Source organism: Sinocyclocheilus grahami, unplaced genomic scaffold, assembly GCF_001515645.1.
Source record: "Sinocyclocheilus grahami isolate Dianchi unplaced genomic scaffold, SAMN03320097.WGS_v1.1 scaffold344.1, whole genome shotgun sequence".
NCBI classification, from domain to species: domain Eukaryota; kingdom Metazoa; phylum Chordata; class Actinopteri; order Cypriniformes; family Cyprinidae; genus Sinocyclocheilus; species Sinocyclocheilus grahami.
In genome coordinates, this window is record NW_015505523.1 from 1,033,508 (window position 1) to 1,047,659 (window position 14,152).

A 14,152-nucleotide genomic window follows, 5' to 3' on the forward strand; every position below is an offset into this window, starting at 1 on the left:
GTATGAATGACAAAAGTTCACTGACATTCAGATAAATGTACAAGCCTTTGACATTTTCAGTTATTTAGCAATTCAATTCGTAACCTTAACACCAATGACATCTAGTTTAGAATACATTGCATGCTTATTTCAGGTTTAAAAATAGATGTCACTGACAAGGCATTTGACCAAACGAGATGAACAAGAGATTTTGTAATTAAATGGCGGGTGAGCAGGCAACCCTCGGGCGCCTATGAGACGAAATGCATCGAGACAGTTTTCTGTGTGAATATATTTATATATGTATATATATATACGTCTTATTTTGCATCAGTTAAATAGAGGCATGTTGTCAAGATTATAAGAACTCAAGTTTTAAGAAAACCACGATCCATTTACACCCTCAGACCCAAAAGACCAAGTGACGACACATTTGATCAAGAAACAAAACAATTATTTTCACAGTTTACAGATCTGGACCATCTGACAGCGTCGGGGTATGTTGTCACAGAGACTGTAGCGTCACTGCGGCCCATCCAGACCGCAGGCCTGCATACGAGAGGATGGTTATATTGAAGGCACCAACTCCTTTTGTGTCCGTATTTGACTTCTGCTGCCGTCATTGTTTTTTTTTCTTATCGTGATGAACATTGTTTAAACTAACAGCTACGGCTTTCACAACCTATGGAAACTCTTTTGTAATTCTAGTACAAAGAACACACTGTATTCACACTAGGGTTTTCACGCATTCACAGTGCACAAGCTTGCAGCCTAAAGAATGAGAAACACTGTACAAAAAAAAGTCAGGCTGAATATTCTTTATGCTACGATCCACACCGGTGTACTATGGCTTAAATAATTAGTAAAACAATAATTTGCCCATTGAAGACATGAAAAACTGACAAACATTTGCATTTTTATCAGTATCAAAGGGGCAGGGCTTCATTTTAATGCAACATCTATCAATTATATGGGCAATGGAGCAACAGGCAGACATCATATGGGACGTCCCATGAGCGTTACGCACACGTGTGCACCTGATGTTTTCGTTAGGCCATGAGTGCAACAGCGACGCTTGAACTGTATTCTCTCAACGAGCCGTCCGATCCATAAGAGCTCCAGGTTGTTTTTTTTAAAGGATTTGCGGGAGGTTTTTAAGCGAGGATCACTGCGGGAGACCTCTTTGACTCTCAATCTTCGGTTAAAGAACTGAAGTAAAGAAGAAACTCATAAGGTCCAAGGGAAATGGGATGTGTTGTAATAGAAAAGAAAATATAAAATGGGAAAAACAAGTAGTAGTGGTGTTTTGTATAGTATAACCCTAACCGCTAGTTCAGACCTATACCCTGCGTGAGCGTTTGTGTCAGGTTTGCAAGAGAAGCAAACGGCGTGTTAATGAGGGATATCATTGTAAAATGCTGTAAACACTTAGGGCTGGGATAAAACAAACAAAAAATTAGACACATAAAAATAATTCTGCAAAGCAAGCATGCTAAAAATCTATTGCTAACTCCCAAAAAATTATGTGAGAAATAAAATAAAAAGGCAGTTGCTTTTGTACATTATTTAAACACAAAACATCAAAAATGTTCCCCAAAAATTCATACGTGGCAGACAATAATAATGGCAATACTGCATGTAATAAAACGGGACATAATTGAAACGGCACTGTGGGCTGAATGTGTGAAGGCAAAATCTACTGTATTTCTCATACTGAACTTCCTCGAAAGACATCGAGTGTATTTGAAAGACACTGATCTTACAGAGGTCAAGGAGACTGCGCTAGAGGTAAAGAATCTTTCCTTCGTGTGTTGATGAAAGAAATGAAACATTTCAATAGCAAAAACGATCGAAAAGTACAAAATAAAAGGCATGTGTGCGAGCTCTTTAGGCGCTCTATACATCTACAGACGTGTTTTGTTCTGCAAACTCAAAGACACTGAAGAAAGAGACCCTTGTGTTTGAGATGTGATGGTGGTGGTGTGGTGCTGTCTGTCTGCGCTCGCCGATTCCGGATCATGCTTTGCTCTCGTTGCCGTTCGTCTGGGGGGCTTCATTAGGGACTGTCTTCACCTCCGCCGGGGTGTTGTTTACCTCCGTCTCCGGCGCTTTACTTTTGTCATCTACAACGATTTTACCACTGGGGGAAAGAGAAAAGAGAAGTTTATCAGCAGTGTCTTTCAGTCCTCTGTTTGGCTGCTTCTGCTCTTTATATTATTTCCAAGGATCGGCTCACCCAAAAATGACTGTGCTGTTATGATTTATTCACCCTCATGTTCTGTCATACCTGTGCGAGTTTCTTTCTTTCTTCAGTGGAACACAAAAGATGGGGTTTGGCGAAACTGAAGAATATGCTAGGCATTCTTTTTAATATAATGAAAGTGAATGAAGACTGGTGCTCAATGCTCCACAAATGACAAAGAAACACCATATAATGATCATAAAAGTGGTTCACATGAGTCATTGTCAAAGTCTTCATATGTGACAAAAAATTTATATCAGCCTTAGTTTTCTTTGGTACGTTCATGAGGGACGTAACAATGTCTGGATTTGCGATGGTATGATTCAAGTCAGATCTTGTTGCAGACAAAGAATTTATATGATCAAAAATATAGTAAAACAGTAATTTTATGAAAAATTGTTACAATTTAAAATATCTGTTTTCCATTTTAATGTATTTAAAAAAATATTTCCAGTCTTTAATGTCCATGATCCTTCAGAAATTATTTTAATATACTGAATTGATGCTAAAGAAACATTTCTAATTATTATCAATGTTAACACATTTTTCCCCCCAGAATTCTTTAATAAGTAGAAAAGTTCAAAAGAACAACTTTTATTTGAAATATAAATATTTTGTAACATTACTAATGGCTTTAATGCCACCTTTTAATACTAAAACGTATTAATTTCTTTATATTAAAAAAATAAAATAAAATATATATATATATACACACACACACACACACACATATACAGAAAAGAGCGGTCAATACATTATTAAAAATGTCTTCTGTCATGTTTCCACAAAAGAAATAAAGCACTATAGGTTTGTAATGACATGAGGAAGAAAATATGATAACACATTTTTGGGTGAACTGTCCCTTTAATTTTTGAAGGAACAGACTTCACTATAGCCAATCAATTTCACAGCTAACAGGATCTGTTTGGTTATCTCACGGTTACATCAAAGATTATTCATGAGCATGAGCATGTATGAGGACAGAGGAACAGTGCATGCAGGTATGATTCATATAATTTATAATATTCAAGATAAAGCTTGCTGTGAATAGTAAATCCATGGCACTGGTGCAGAGAGCCTATCTGCTGCAGACACAATCCTCATAAAACTACATAAATGTTAACCTCTCCCTCTGCGCTTATTGGCTGTGTAATAGTTTGTTGATACACAGAGTGCTTGTCTCTTGGGGTCGGTCTGGAGCAAAAAGCATAATAATAAATAATAAATCATAAATAAATGAAAATCATCTGCCGCAAACGGCCTATTACTGAATATTTTACAGGGCACACAGACATTTGTTCTCAAGGGAGCTGACAGAGCACATAGTGGGTCTTGATAAAAGGACGTTTACTTAAATTATTTCGCAGTAGGCTGATTCTTTCGGAGCGCTGATAATTCCTGTAATGGAATTGACTGTACTGGTGTGCCAAATCATTCATAAATGCATAATGAACCACGAAAATTAAAGATGAGCTTTGCTGGCAGGGAATCGAGAGGGACGGTCCCTGTCGCATTTCTGACACGTTCCCTTCTGTCGTATTTTTAGCACACCTGCCTTGCTGCCAGGGTGATATCAGCTGTGAATGACTGTTCATTATATTCGTCAAACATGCCCAGACAGCAACGGCTTCTACGCCGTGACGCAGGACCACCGGTGGCGGTGTTGAGTGCTTTTGCATACGGCAGATCCACAGAGAGGCTTTGTAGGGAAGAGAATGGGAGTAGTGGAGTGAGGGCGTCTCGTGTTACAATCTACACGATCTCAGTGGTACGACACAAGAGCAAGCTTCTTTGTCGGTGTCCGAGGTCTGAGCTGTTTGTCCCACGGCCGAATGTCATTACACTCATCACAATAAAGCTATCTGATCACATTCTGGGCTCTTATGAAGAGCAGCCAAGTGTGCAGAGTACAGCCGAACGACTGCGACAGACACAAACAGTGGCGGAGCCACAGGGGTGTCCAGGGTGGCACATGCTACTATTTCATTTTCTTTGTTTAATCGTACTGAAAGAAGCATTTATTTTAGCCTCGAACTCAAGGATGCGACACATCTGGCGTTGTGCATCGCGCTTCTTCTCGTCTATTTCCAGCCTCTCACATACGCACACTCGCGCCACACGTTCATTTTCTTACAGAGTGAAAAACATCGCAGAGCAGAGAGGACACAGACAACGAGTTGACAGACAAGACAGAGCAGGTCACTTTTGATAATAGGAAACAAAGTCTCAGCATTCAAATTCTGTTAGCTTATAAAGGATTTCAAACGATAAATTCAATTTTGGAGCTCTTTAGTGGCGTGATAGTTCATGCATGCTCCCATAAGTTAAAGCGAAGGAGGAGGAGTGCATTCTAATTAGCATGAAATAAACATTGAATGAACATCCGATCCATGTTGAAAGATACAATACAACTTATTGAATGTATAGTCTCATGTAATCATCCAATTAACGTTTCAACCGCAGAAAGACCGCAGCTAGAATACATTGTCACATAACAGCAGAAAATCCATTCTGTGTCCATAAACTAGTGAGAAAAATGCACACTAAAGAGGAGAATTTAGCAACAAATTACATTTATTAGCTATATATTTACTCATAATTGCTCTTTTAATTATAATTAATAAAATGTATAGATGTAAGGTTATTATAAAATAACTGTCTAATGAACTTGTACACAAATCAATTACTTTTTTCCCTGTATACTTTAGTTTAGAAAAATTGAGAAAAAATAACACTTAATCGCAAGCTTGTTAATTATTCCTGAATAATTCTCACTCCAGGCTGAACTCAAAAGTTGGCAGCCCTGTTTTAAGTAAGTTCAGAAAAATGCACACTAAAGAGGAGAATTTAGCAACAAATTACATTTATTAGCTATATATTTACTCATAATTGCTCTTTTAATTATAATTAATAAAATGTATAGATGTAAGGTTATTATAAAAAAACTGTCTAATATAAACTTGTACACAAATCAATTACTTTTTTCCCTGTATACTTTAGTTTAGAAAAATTGAGAAAAAATAACACTTAATCGCAAGCTTGTTAATTATTCCTGAATAATTCTCACTCCAGGCTGAACTCAAAAGTTGGCAGCCCTGTTTTAAGTAAGTTGAAGTTTTAGTTTTCTTGAGCAACATTAACAAAATTCACTGTAGCCTACAAGTTAATGTTAGATTGTTTGCTTCAAACCACTGGTTAATGAGATGATAGAAATAAGACTAACCAATAGTCTTATTTCAATAGACTAACATTTGAAGTCACGGTATGTTGAATGTGAATTAATCAGCAATCATAGGATTTATTCATGCTTTTTTTATGCCAGTTTGGAGTTATACACTGGTTTTCTTCCATGGTCTAGCCTTGGCCACCCCATGTATAAAACTCTAGATCCGCCACTGGACACAAAGCATCATTATTCCTTCTGAGCAAACTGAGGCTTCAGCAAGAAAACCTTCCATCGTTTGTCAGTTTGCATCCTTGGCGAGATGTCTTTAAAAGTACAAACTCTCCTTCTTGTAGGAGAAAAAACTCGACTTTAGGCATCTTGAGAGTGTAAAGATGGCAGAGTGGGTTCCATTGATATTCTGCTGGTTCTGTGAAGATCAGGGAAGTCACTCAGGTAGTCGAAAATCTATAGACGGAGCCAATAAGCCCAGGTGGCAACCAATGAGGGCAACTTCCCTGGAGTGTTCCTGCTCAAATTAGACAACTGAGCTGAACTGAGAGAAAGAGAACAAGCCTGACGTGCGCTGACTGGGCTGTACATAGAAAGCGCACACTACAGAGCACAAATGGAAGTGGGGAAAACAAAGTCTCTGGTAAATATTTAACAAACGCCATGCTCCCGCTAATTCCCTGCTGGAAGTCTTGGCTGACTGTTTAACAGCCGATTTTCTCTGTACTTCGCAACAGAGCGAGGAGTGAGTCTGGAGACGCCGCTACTTCTGGCTCCATTAGGCAGCTCCACAAAGCTAGCAGGACTGAATCTGTCAGATGTGAAATGTTCGTTTAATTTTGTAATATGCACCCTTGAATGAATGAAACCGCTGCTATTCTGAGGCGCTGCTCCGGTGCTCTCAGCATGGCTCCAGTGACTAAGGAACAGGCTTATTTAATTTATGTATATTTTGCACATTCTAGCTGAAATTTTCACTAGCTTTAGTTCAATTTCACAACAACATTTGCATAGTGCTTGTGAACAATAAAATGTGCTGTAAAATAATTGCAGCTACTATCATTCTGGCATCTCTGGCACATTAATGATTTAGAGCCATGGACCAAATCCACTCAAATCTTGTGTCAGATGGAGAACAAGTCCTGGCTGGTTTTGCTCAAGTTTGCAAAGTTCATGGCAGAGAATTTTAGGAATATATTCAAGAGATGTGTTTGAGGTCATTTGGATCAACTAAAAATACTTTAATTTAAATTGTGTTGTCTTCACAATGTTTCACAGAGACATTATTTTCAGTAACAAAGTTTGGTAAAGTTCTGTAAAGGTTGGGGTCAGTATGATGCTTTTGAAAGTCTCTTATGTTCACAAAGCCTGCATTTATTTGATAAAAATACAGTAAAAACAGTATATTATTACAATTTAATAACTGTTTTCTATTTGAATATATTTTAAATGTAATTTATTACTGTGACGGCAAAGCTGGATTTCAGTGTCACGTTATCCTTCAGAAATCATACTAATATGCTGATATGCTGCTCAAGAAACATTTCTTATTATTATCAATGCTAGTATTTTGTGGAAACTATAATACATTTTCCAGTATCTTTTGAACAGCAATGTATCTGCTCCTAAACATCATATAGAAGTGAACTAAATTGAACTGTGATGGTTATTTACATGACAATCAGATGTATTTTTCCTGTCAAACTGAGTGATTCTTTTAGACTGAATGAACCAATAGGAAGATTATTATTAAACCAGACCATCCGGCATAATGTAAAATCTAAAAATGTAAGTCATTTTCTCTATAATTACATTCATATTGTAATTTTATAGATATATAGATATATAAATATATAGATATTTAAAGGTACGGTATGTATTTCTGTCCTATCTATCACTGGTTGAGACATAAAATCTGCAAGTTAGATGCAGAGCTGTTTTTATTTTACGTCCGTAGCACATCTTTAATGACTGTAATGACTAATGAATAATTTTTTTTCACTGCTGTTTTTTCCAAGTTTTTCATTCCATCAGCTGGTCATTTGAAGTTGGCCATTTCACCCACAGGGGCACAAATGACACCGCACCTCATCCGCTGTGTTAATGTAATTACAACGATCATACATTAGCCTTCTCTAAGACGCTCTTTTTTTCAATAGCACCATTAAGGCTGCTAATTTATTTCTCACTGTCCTTTTCAGCTTTGAAAGCCATCATTTAAAATCATCAGCTGTGGAATTGTGCCATTTGTGACAACCAATCATTGTGAGGCTCTGCCAGCGATAATGGAGAAATCAATTAGCTCGCTTCGAAAAACAAAACCGAAAGAACAATTTTACACATTTATAATGCCGGTGTGCTTTGAAGCGCCGCCATTGAACTGGTTTTTACAAAGGTGCAAATAAACCCGCACAAGCTGTCTCAGCACACCAAGTCATCTCTCATTTGAATACCAAAGGGAATACGCTAAGATTGAAGATGCAGGAGGAACCTGATAAAATTCGGGTTTTACATTAAGAAGTGAGAAGAAACTGAAGAGGAAGGGGGGTGACGAAGAAAACAGACAGTGAGAAAGTGGAGATGGTTATGGACACAAACACAACTAGACATCTAGAGGTGGCCATACTCGTCCTGGTTGGGTGCGGACGGTGTGCTGGAGGAGTCACTGGAGGGCTTGGCCAGCACATCCTTGGCAAGGTCACTATCTGTGGTCTGGTGAGCTCCTCCCTGTACCTGAGAGTCCTTACTTTGGGGGGCATTGGCCGGCTCAGCCGGGCTTTGGCCATCGGCTTTGGCCAGATCTGCAGGGGTTGAATCAGACGGCTGGGGGGCATCTAAGGACTTTGAGGTCTGGTTGTGGGGCGTATCGCTCAGGTCCACCAGAGGGGCCACGGCTGTAGGAGCAGCTTGTGGGGAGGTGGGAGAGGTGACGCTAGGTTTGGGGGTGCTGGATTGGGGGGTAACTTTTGGGGCCGTTTTAGGGTCAGCCACAGGGGCGGTGCTTGAGGTAAGGGTGGTGCTATCGCTAGCAGGACTGTCAGTGCCGGGGTCTGAGTTAGTGGTTACAGAGGGAAGCAAGTCCACTACTGTTGCTGTGGTGTCAGCAGCGTGCCTGTGAGGACAGCGGGAAGAGCGAGAGAGAGAGAGAGAGAGAGAGAGAGAGAGAGAGAGAGAGAGAAAGGAGAGACGGGGGGAAGGAGATCCACACAAAGAAAAAGGAGGGGGAGGGAGGGAAGGCCAAGGCAAAACATACACATACATCAGTAAGTCCAACATGCATTTCAAAATAAAACATACCATGTTAGGTACAGTAATCACAAAAAGTGAGGGGAGTGTGGCATCTACACCATTAAACTACAACAGAGAGACTGTTAAACACAAGTAGATGTTAATAGCCTGAAAAAAAGACCAGGTTTTTGTGTTTTGGACCATGTGTGTGTGTTTTTAGGGACTCACTCAGGGTCGGTCAGAGGGGTGGTCTCATTGGGTTCGGTGGGTCCTCCTCCTTCATGGTTTGGTGTGTGTTCCTCCTCAGTCCTTACCTCCACAATGGGCTCCTTAGATTCATCCTTCCTGTAAAAAATGACACACCAGTTACCGAGATTAACAAACGTCAAAGGGGTGTGGATTTATGGCTTGCAAACATGTAGTGAACATTGTTGGCTAACATAGGTCAGGATTTGTTCAAATTAGCAGCACTGTTTAAAACGGCTTAACGATTATAAACAAATTGGTATGTCTTGCACCATATGGCGTACTTTTCTGGCAAAAGTGTGTTTGTATTAATTTATAGCTGTTATGGTATTAAAGTAAGAAATGTAAGCGAAAATTTGCTTCTTTTTTTTGTTTAAAACATATGGTGCAAAAAAGGCTATTGTCAGATTTATTTAAAATGCAACATTTTTGTAAAATAAAGGTAAGGTAACAGAAAAAGGTACATTTATTTAATTCTGAGATACATATTCTGACACCATATTTTTACATTTATTATATTTGTGAAACTGTTGGCAGTTCAATTAAAGAAAAAAAGGTAACACTTTAGTATAGGGACCAATTCTGCATAACCGAGAATTGGACCATAAAATAAAGTGTGACAAAAACAAAACAAAAACAGAAACAATATAATACATATTTTGAATATAATGCTAAATAAGGTTAATGTCATATTTATTTAAAATTGATGTAAAACAAGTAAAGTAAAGAAAAAATTACATTTCATAACAACTTTAAGTTTATTTTCTTTGGACATATGATAATAGCTGTTTACAGGGCACACAGACAATAGTTTAGCACTATATTTTTATATCTATCATATTTGTGAACTGAAAACATTGGCAGTTTTCATAAAATATAAATATTTTAATCTGACAAAAAATATGATGTCAAAATTGCTTTATTTGTAAAACTGTTGTCAGATCAAGTACACATATTTGTATATTTGTGCATGACAAAATATAAATATATTTAGAATACACTGTTTTCTGACATTCATGACAATATGGTGCTATAAATAACTATCATTATCAAAAACGATATTGTTGAGCCCTTCAGTGCAATAAAATTACATCAAAATATGGATAACTTGCTAGATAAAAAAGAAAAGGTTCTCTTTGCATAGCATTTTCAAAGGCTACTAAAACAGATGCAAATGAGCCTCCTTTTCATTCCTAACCAGCATGCACCTCTCCTCCTCTCCTCTTATCTCAACATGAGCCGCCATGAGCCAATATTCACATCATTCTCATTCATAGAGTCAGATATGTCACAATCAGCCCTGCCTCAAGCCCTCTTGTAGAGCTGATGGGAGCGATAATGATGGGAGAGCCGTGATGGATGGCGTTACTGGACAAGGGAACACACACCGATGAGAGGGAAAGGAAAAGACAGGCTCACGTGAAAGCGGCTTTTCCCTCCTCGATATCCTTCCCTTTGGCAGAGGGCCCAGACTTGCCGCAGAAGTTGACGGCGATGCACATGAGAAGCCCACACTTGTTGAGGAAGTAGCATGTGACATCCACGCCGAAGAGGAGCAGGATGAAAACCACAATGAGGATGCCCACGATAGCCCCGGTGCTCAAACCTGAGCTGGTTTCTTTGGGAAGGAGGAAGAGGAGAAAGTCAAAACAAAATGATGTCACTGCAGACCAGGCCTTAAAGTGTGAGGCTTTTTTGCAGTCTAGAAAAAATTACAGTCTATTTTGTATGTTGTACTAATTTGAAGTGAGCTGAAAGGACTGGCTTGTTGAAGGCAGTTAGGACTAAAGCCAACACACTCCTAGAAACACATACAGGTGAATTCACTAAACAACTGCACTTTTACATACTGCATCTTATTCACTAACCACCAGCAATCCAGGAACTAGATGCGCTGAATTGCCCTGCTTTGTATTTAAATTAAAGGGACAGTTCACCCAAAAATGAATATTCTGTCATCATTTACTCACCTTCATGTCGTTTCAAACCTTTATGCAACTTACTTTCTTCTGTGGAGCATAAAAGAAGAATGTTTCAACTATTTTTTTTCCTATACAATAAAAGCAAACAAGGTGCAAAACAACACTGGATCCCATTTACATTCATTCTATGGACAAAGAAGAGACATTTCTTTTATTTGTTCTTGAATTAAGAAAGTCATACTGGTTTCAAATGACATGAGGGTGAGTAAATGATGAAAGAGTGTTCATTTTTTGGATGAGCTGTCCCTTTAAGTCATTATACTGTATTTGGTGCAATGCTACTCTCTTTGTAAATTAGGAATTGAACCTCACAAAATGTAATGTCAAGCCTTCCAAGAGCGGTTAACAGAATTTTATTTGTTTGCATACATTTTCTATTAATCGTGGCAGCAGTAATTTATCAAATGATAATCAAGCGATGGAGAAGAGCGTTATAACCGGCTTACATCCAAATGCGTGGTGTAGATGAGTATATTTTACACATTTTAAAGAGGTGCCTGGATCAGTGTTAAAACCATGCTGTACAAATCCAGTAAAGTATGCCAGATTATGGTTGTCTGATATATCCTTCACAACATAGCAAGATCAGGAGTTACGCAGATTCATTAATTATTTGCATCGTCAGAATTTCTAAAACAACAATCGTGTGCAAATAAACTTGTCATCAGTTGATTCTTAGTGAATTCACCCCCATTATGTTTAGGTTCACCACACAGATTGCCAAAATGGGATGTGTTTCAAGTGTTATCCACACACAGTATACAACATAGCATCACATACAGCGTCATTCTGAAGCAGGGCATTCATCACTCACATGGAAATGAACCCAGCATGCTTATTCAGAGACATAATTAACTCTCTTTGTACAGAACTTCAGCAGTCTTGCTCAGAACGTTAACTACAAGGCTTGTTCTGTTCGTATTCATGCACATATTTTAACAGAGAAATTGCACTGGCATGGAACGGTGAAGATAATCTCAATATTCAGCTCTTAGTGCATTCACTTATGGGGTAACTTCTGCATAAACACACACACAAAACACAAACGGAAGCCATACTGATGAAAATAAAGGAAAACACCATGTTAAAGGAACAAGGATTAAACGAGACGGAGAAACACAAGCAGAACTGTGTTTTCAGCTCTTGAAAACACAGACTACTTACCAGGAATGACAAGCTACACCATGAAAATGCTAAATAACTACAGGATCTACTGAGACGGATGGGCATGGTCTGGATCAGTAAACATAATGCACAATTAAAATGTGGTTTAATAAACATGATCCAAATGGATCTTAATGCTGCATCGGTAAACATGGCAATTCATATTAACTCAAATTATATGAATCTATGCTGAAATATTTGATTCTGTTGTGGGATGATGACTTTTTTAAGTTGTCAGAATACAAAAAATGTAATACAAAAACACAGTGATTATGATTATTATATATATATATATATACAGTATACTGAGACATCATATTCTGGGTGCATCTGGGTGCACACAGCTTTTGATGATATGTTGGCTGCAAAAAAATATGTTAACATAGTTTATTGTTATCCTAACACTCAATTGGTAGTTCATTCAAGTATTCTTGTGAGTACACAGCCATAGATTATACCGTGAATTAAGATGAACAAGCTGACTGAATTTGCAATTAGGCTTATATCGAGTTCTAAGCAACTTCACATGAAGTGTCTCTAATGAAACGTCCTTCTAAATCATTGATGGAGCCACATAAAGACCTAAAACACATCTATGTGTATCAAGGAGATCATGAATTATGGATGCACTCAACAGAGACCTCGAGGAAAAATGCATTAGATAAAACTATTCTAAGAAAAAAATAACACCTCATCTCAACCTGCAGCTCCACACGAGTCTTACTGCTATCAGAATACTGTGCGCAAGACTTGCAATAGACCAACAATAATCCAAAACGTATTATGAATTTAAACCAAGAAACCTGTATGATAAGTAATCTGGTGCTGTGGACTTTGTGATGAAATCTAGCCATCGTAGCAGTCAACACACTCCATGGATGTGTATAAGAGGCTGGGTAGTGGGAGGTAGAGCTGACAGATTTAATCTAGCGGCCAGCCAGGAGAGGGCTGAGAGCGCTTCTCTTAGCTTGGGGCGCAGAGTGGGCTGCACTTGTTTTCCTGAGCTTCAGCCTGCATTTTAACAAGTGCGATAAATCACGGCACACATCTGAGCACAAAGGCTGTCTCACTGAGCTCCTTCACCGGCCAAAAACACCCTGCTCTGCTGACTCAGCAGCGTGCTTGAAAGGTCTTCCAGACACATATTACAAACCTTATCATGTTCTGAATACTGAAAATTGATGTGAAAAAACTGACAATGTGGTGCATGTTATATTTGAGTGTTAGGTTGAAACAAGGCAGTCTGGAATACATGGACAGAATTAGCTGTTAGCATTCCCATGGCAATGCACCTGGAAGTACATGTATACTGCCGTCTTTGTTCATACAGTAGGTATTCAGTTCTGGACACACTTTTCAAGCAAATTACTTGAGTTGTAAATGTGACTTGTAACAGCATGTACATTTAGAGAGCTGCAGCAGTGATGTCAAAACTCAGAAGACTAATTTACTATGGGTTCCCTAGAGAATGTTTTTTTTTTTTTCAATTTATGAGTAAAACAAGGTCCGTGGTAAATGTAAATTGACAACACTTATTTATTTTTTAAATCATGTTGTACAACAAATCATCCAGGTATTGTCAAGTTATGTTTACACTCTTAAAAATAAAGGTGCTTCAAAAGGTTCTTCAAGCGATGCCATAGAAGAACCATTTTTGGTTCCACAAAGAACCATTCAGTCAAAGGTTCTTTAAAGAACCATCTCTTTCTTACCTTTGTATAATCTGAAGAACCTTCTTTTGCCACAAAGAACCTTTTGGGAAACAGAAAGGTTCTTCAGATGTTAAAGGTTCTTTATGGAACCATTTAGACAAAAAGGTTCTTCTATGGCATCGTGAAGCACCTTTACTTTTAAGAGTGTAGGAAAAACTCTTGGTGAATTAGTCTTCCTAGTTTTGTCGTTTAGCTGCAGCAATCTATGTAATAGACATACTAGCAAATTAATTTGTGGTTAATTTTGCATAGCCATCAATGTAAAAGCAGGTTTTATGTCCTCAGAATGAGGTTATGGCAGGGGCTAGCAGCTAGCTAATGCTAACCAGTCAAACTTTAACCCCTGTGTTGAATATTACATATAAATGTTTTAAATAAAGCTACTGCAGGATCAAAATCAAACTGCAGGTGTTATAACAATTTG

The 14,152-nt window shown here is 38.2% G+C and overlaps 1 protein-coding gene across 10 annotated transcripts in view; it reads right to left on the minus strand.

The window, feature by feature from the left end:
- Positions 1-598: 598 nt before the first annotated feature.
- Positions 599-14,152, minus strand: part of ncam1a (neural cell adhesion molecule 1a) — a 276,367-nt gene continuing 262,813 nt past the window's right edge. For 8 of the 10 annotated variants that reach the window (XM_016228771.1, XM_016228766.1, XM_016228769.1 and 5 more), the window contains 4 exons: positions 10,290-10,488; positions 8,853-8,969; positions 8,023-8,508; positions 599-2,119 (listed from right to left, as the gene is read on the minus strand). In XM_016228771.1, coding sequence (XP_016084257.1) covers positions 1,996-2,119; positions 8,023-8,508; positions 8,853-8,969; positions 10,290-10,488 — 926 coding nt within the window. In that variant the 3' untranslated portion in view covers positions 599-1,995. The remainder of the gene's footprint in view (positions 2,120-8,022; positions 8,509-8,852; positions 8,970-10,289; positions 10,489-14,152) is intronic. The other 2 variants (XM_016228773.1, XM_016228774.1) reach the window with 1 other exon arrangement.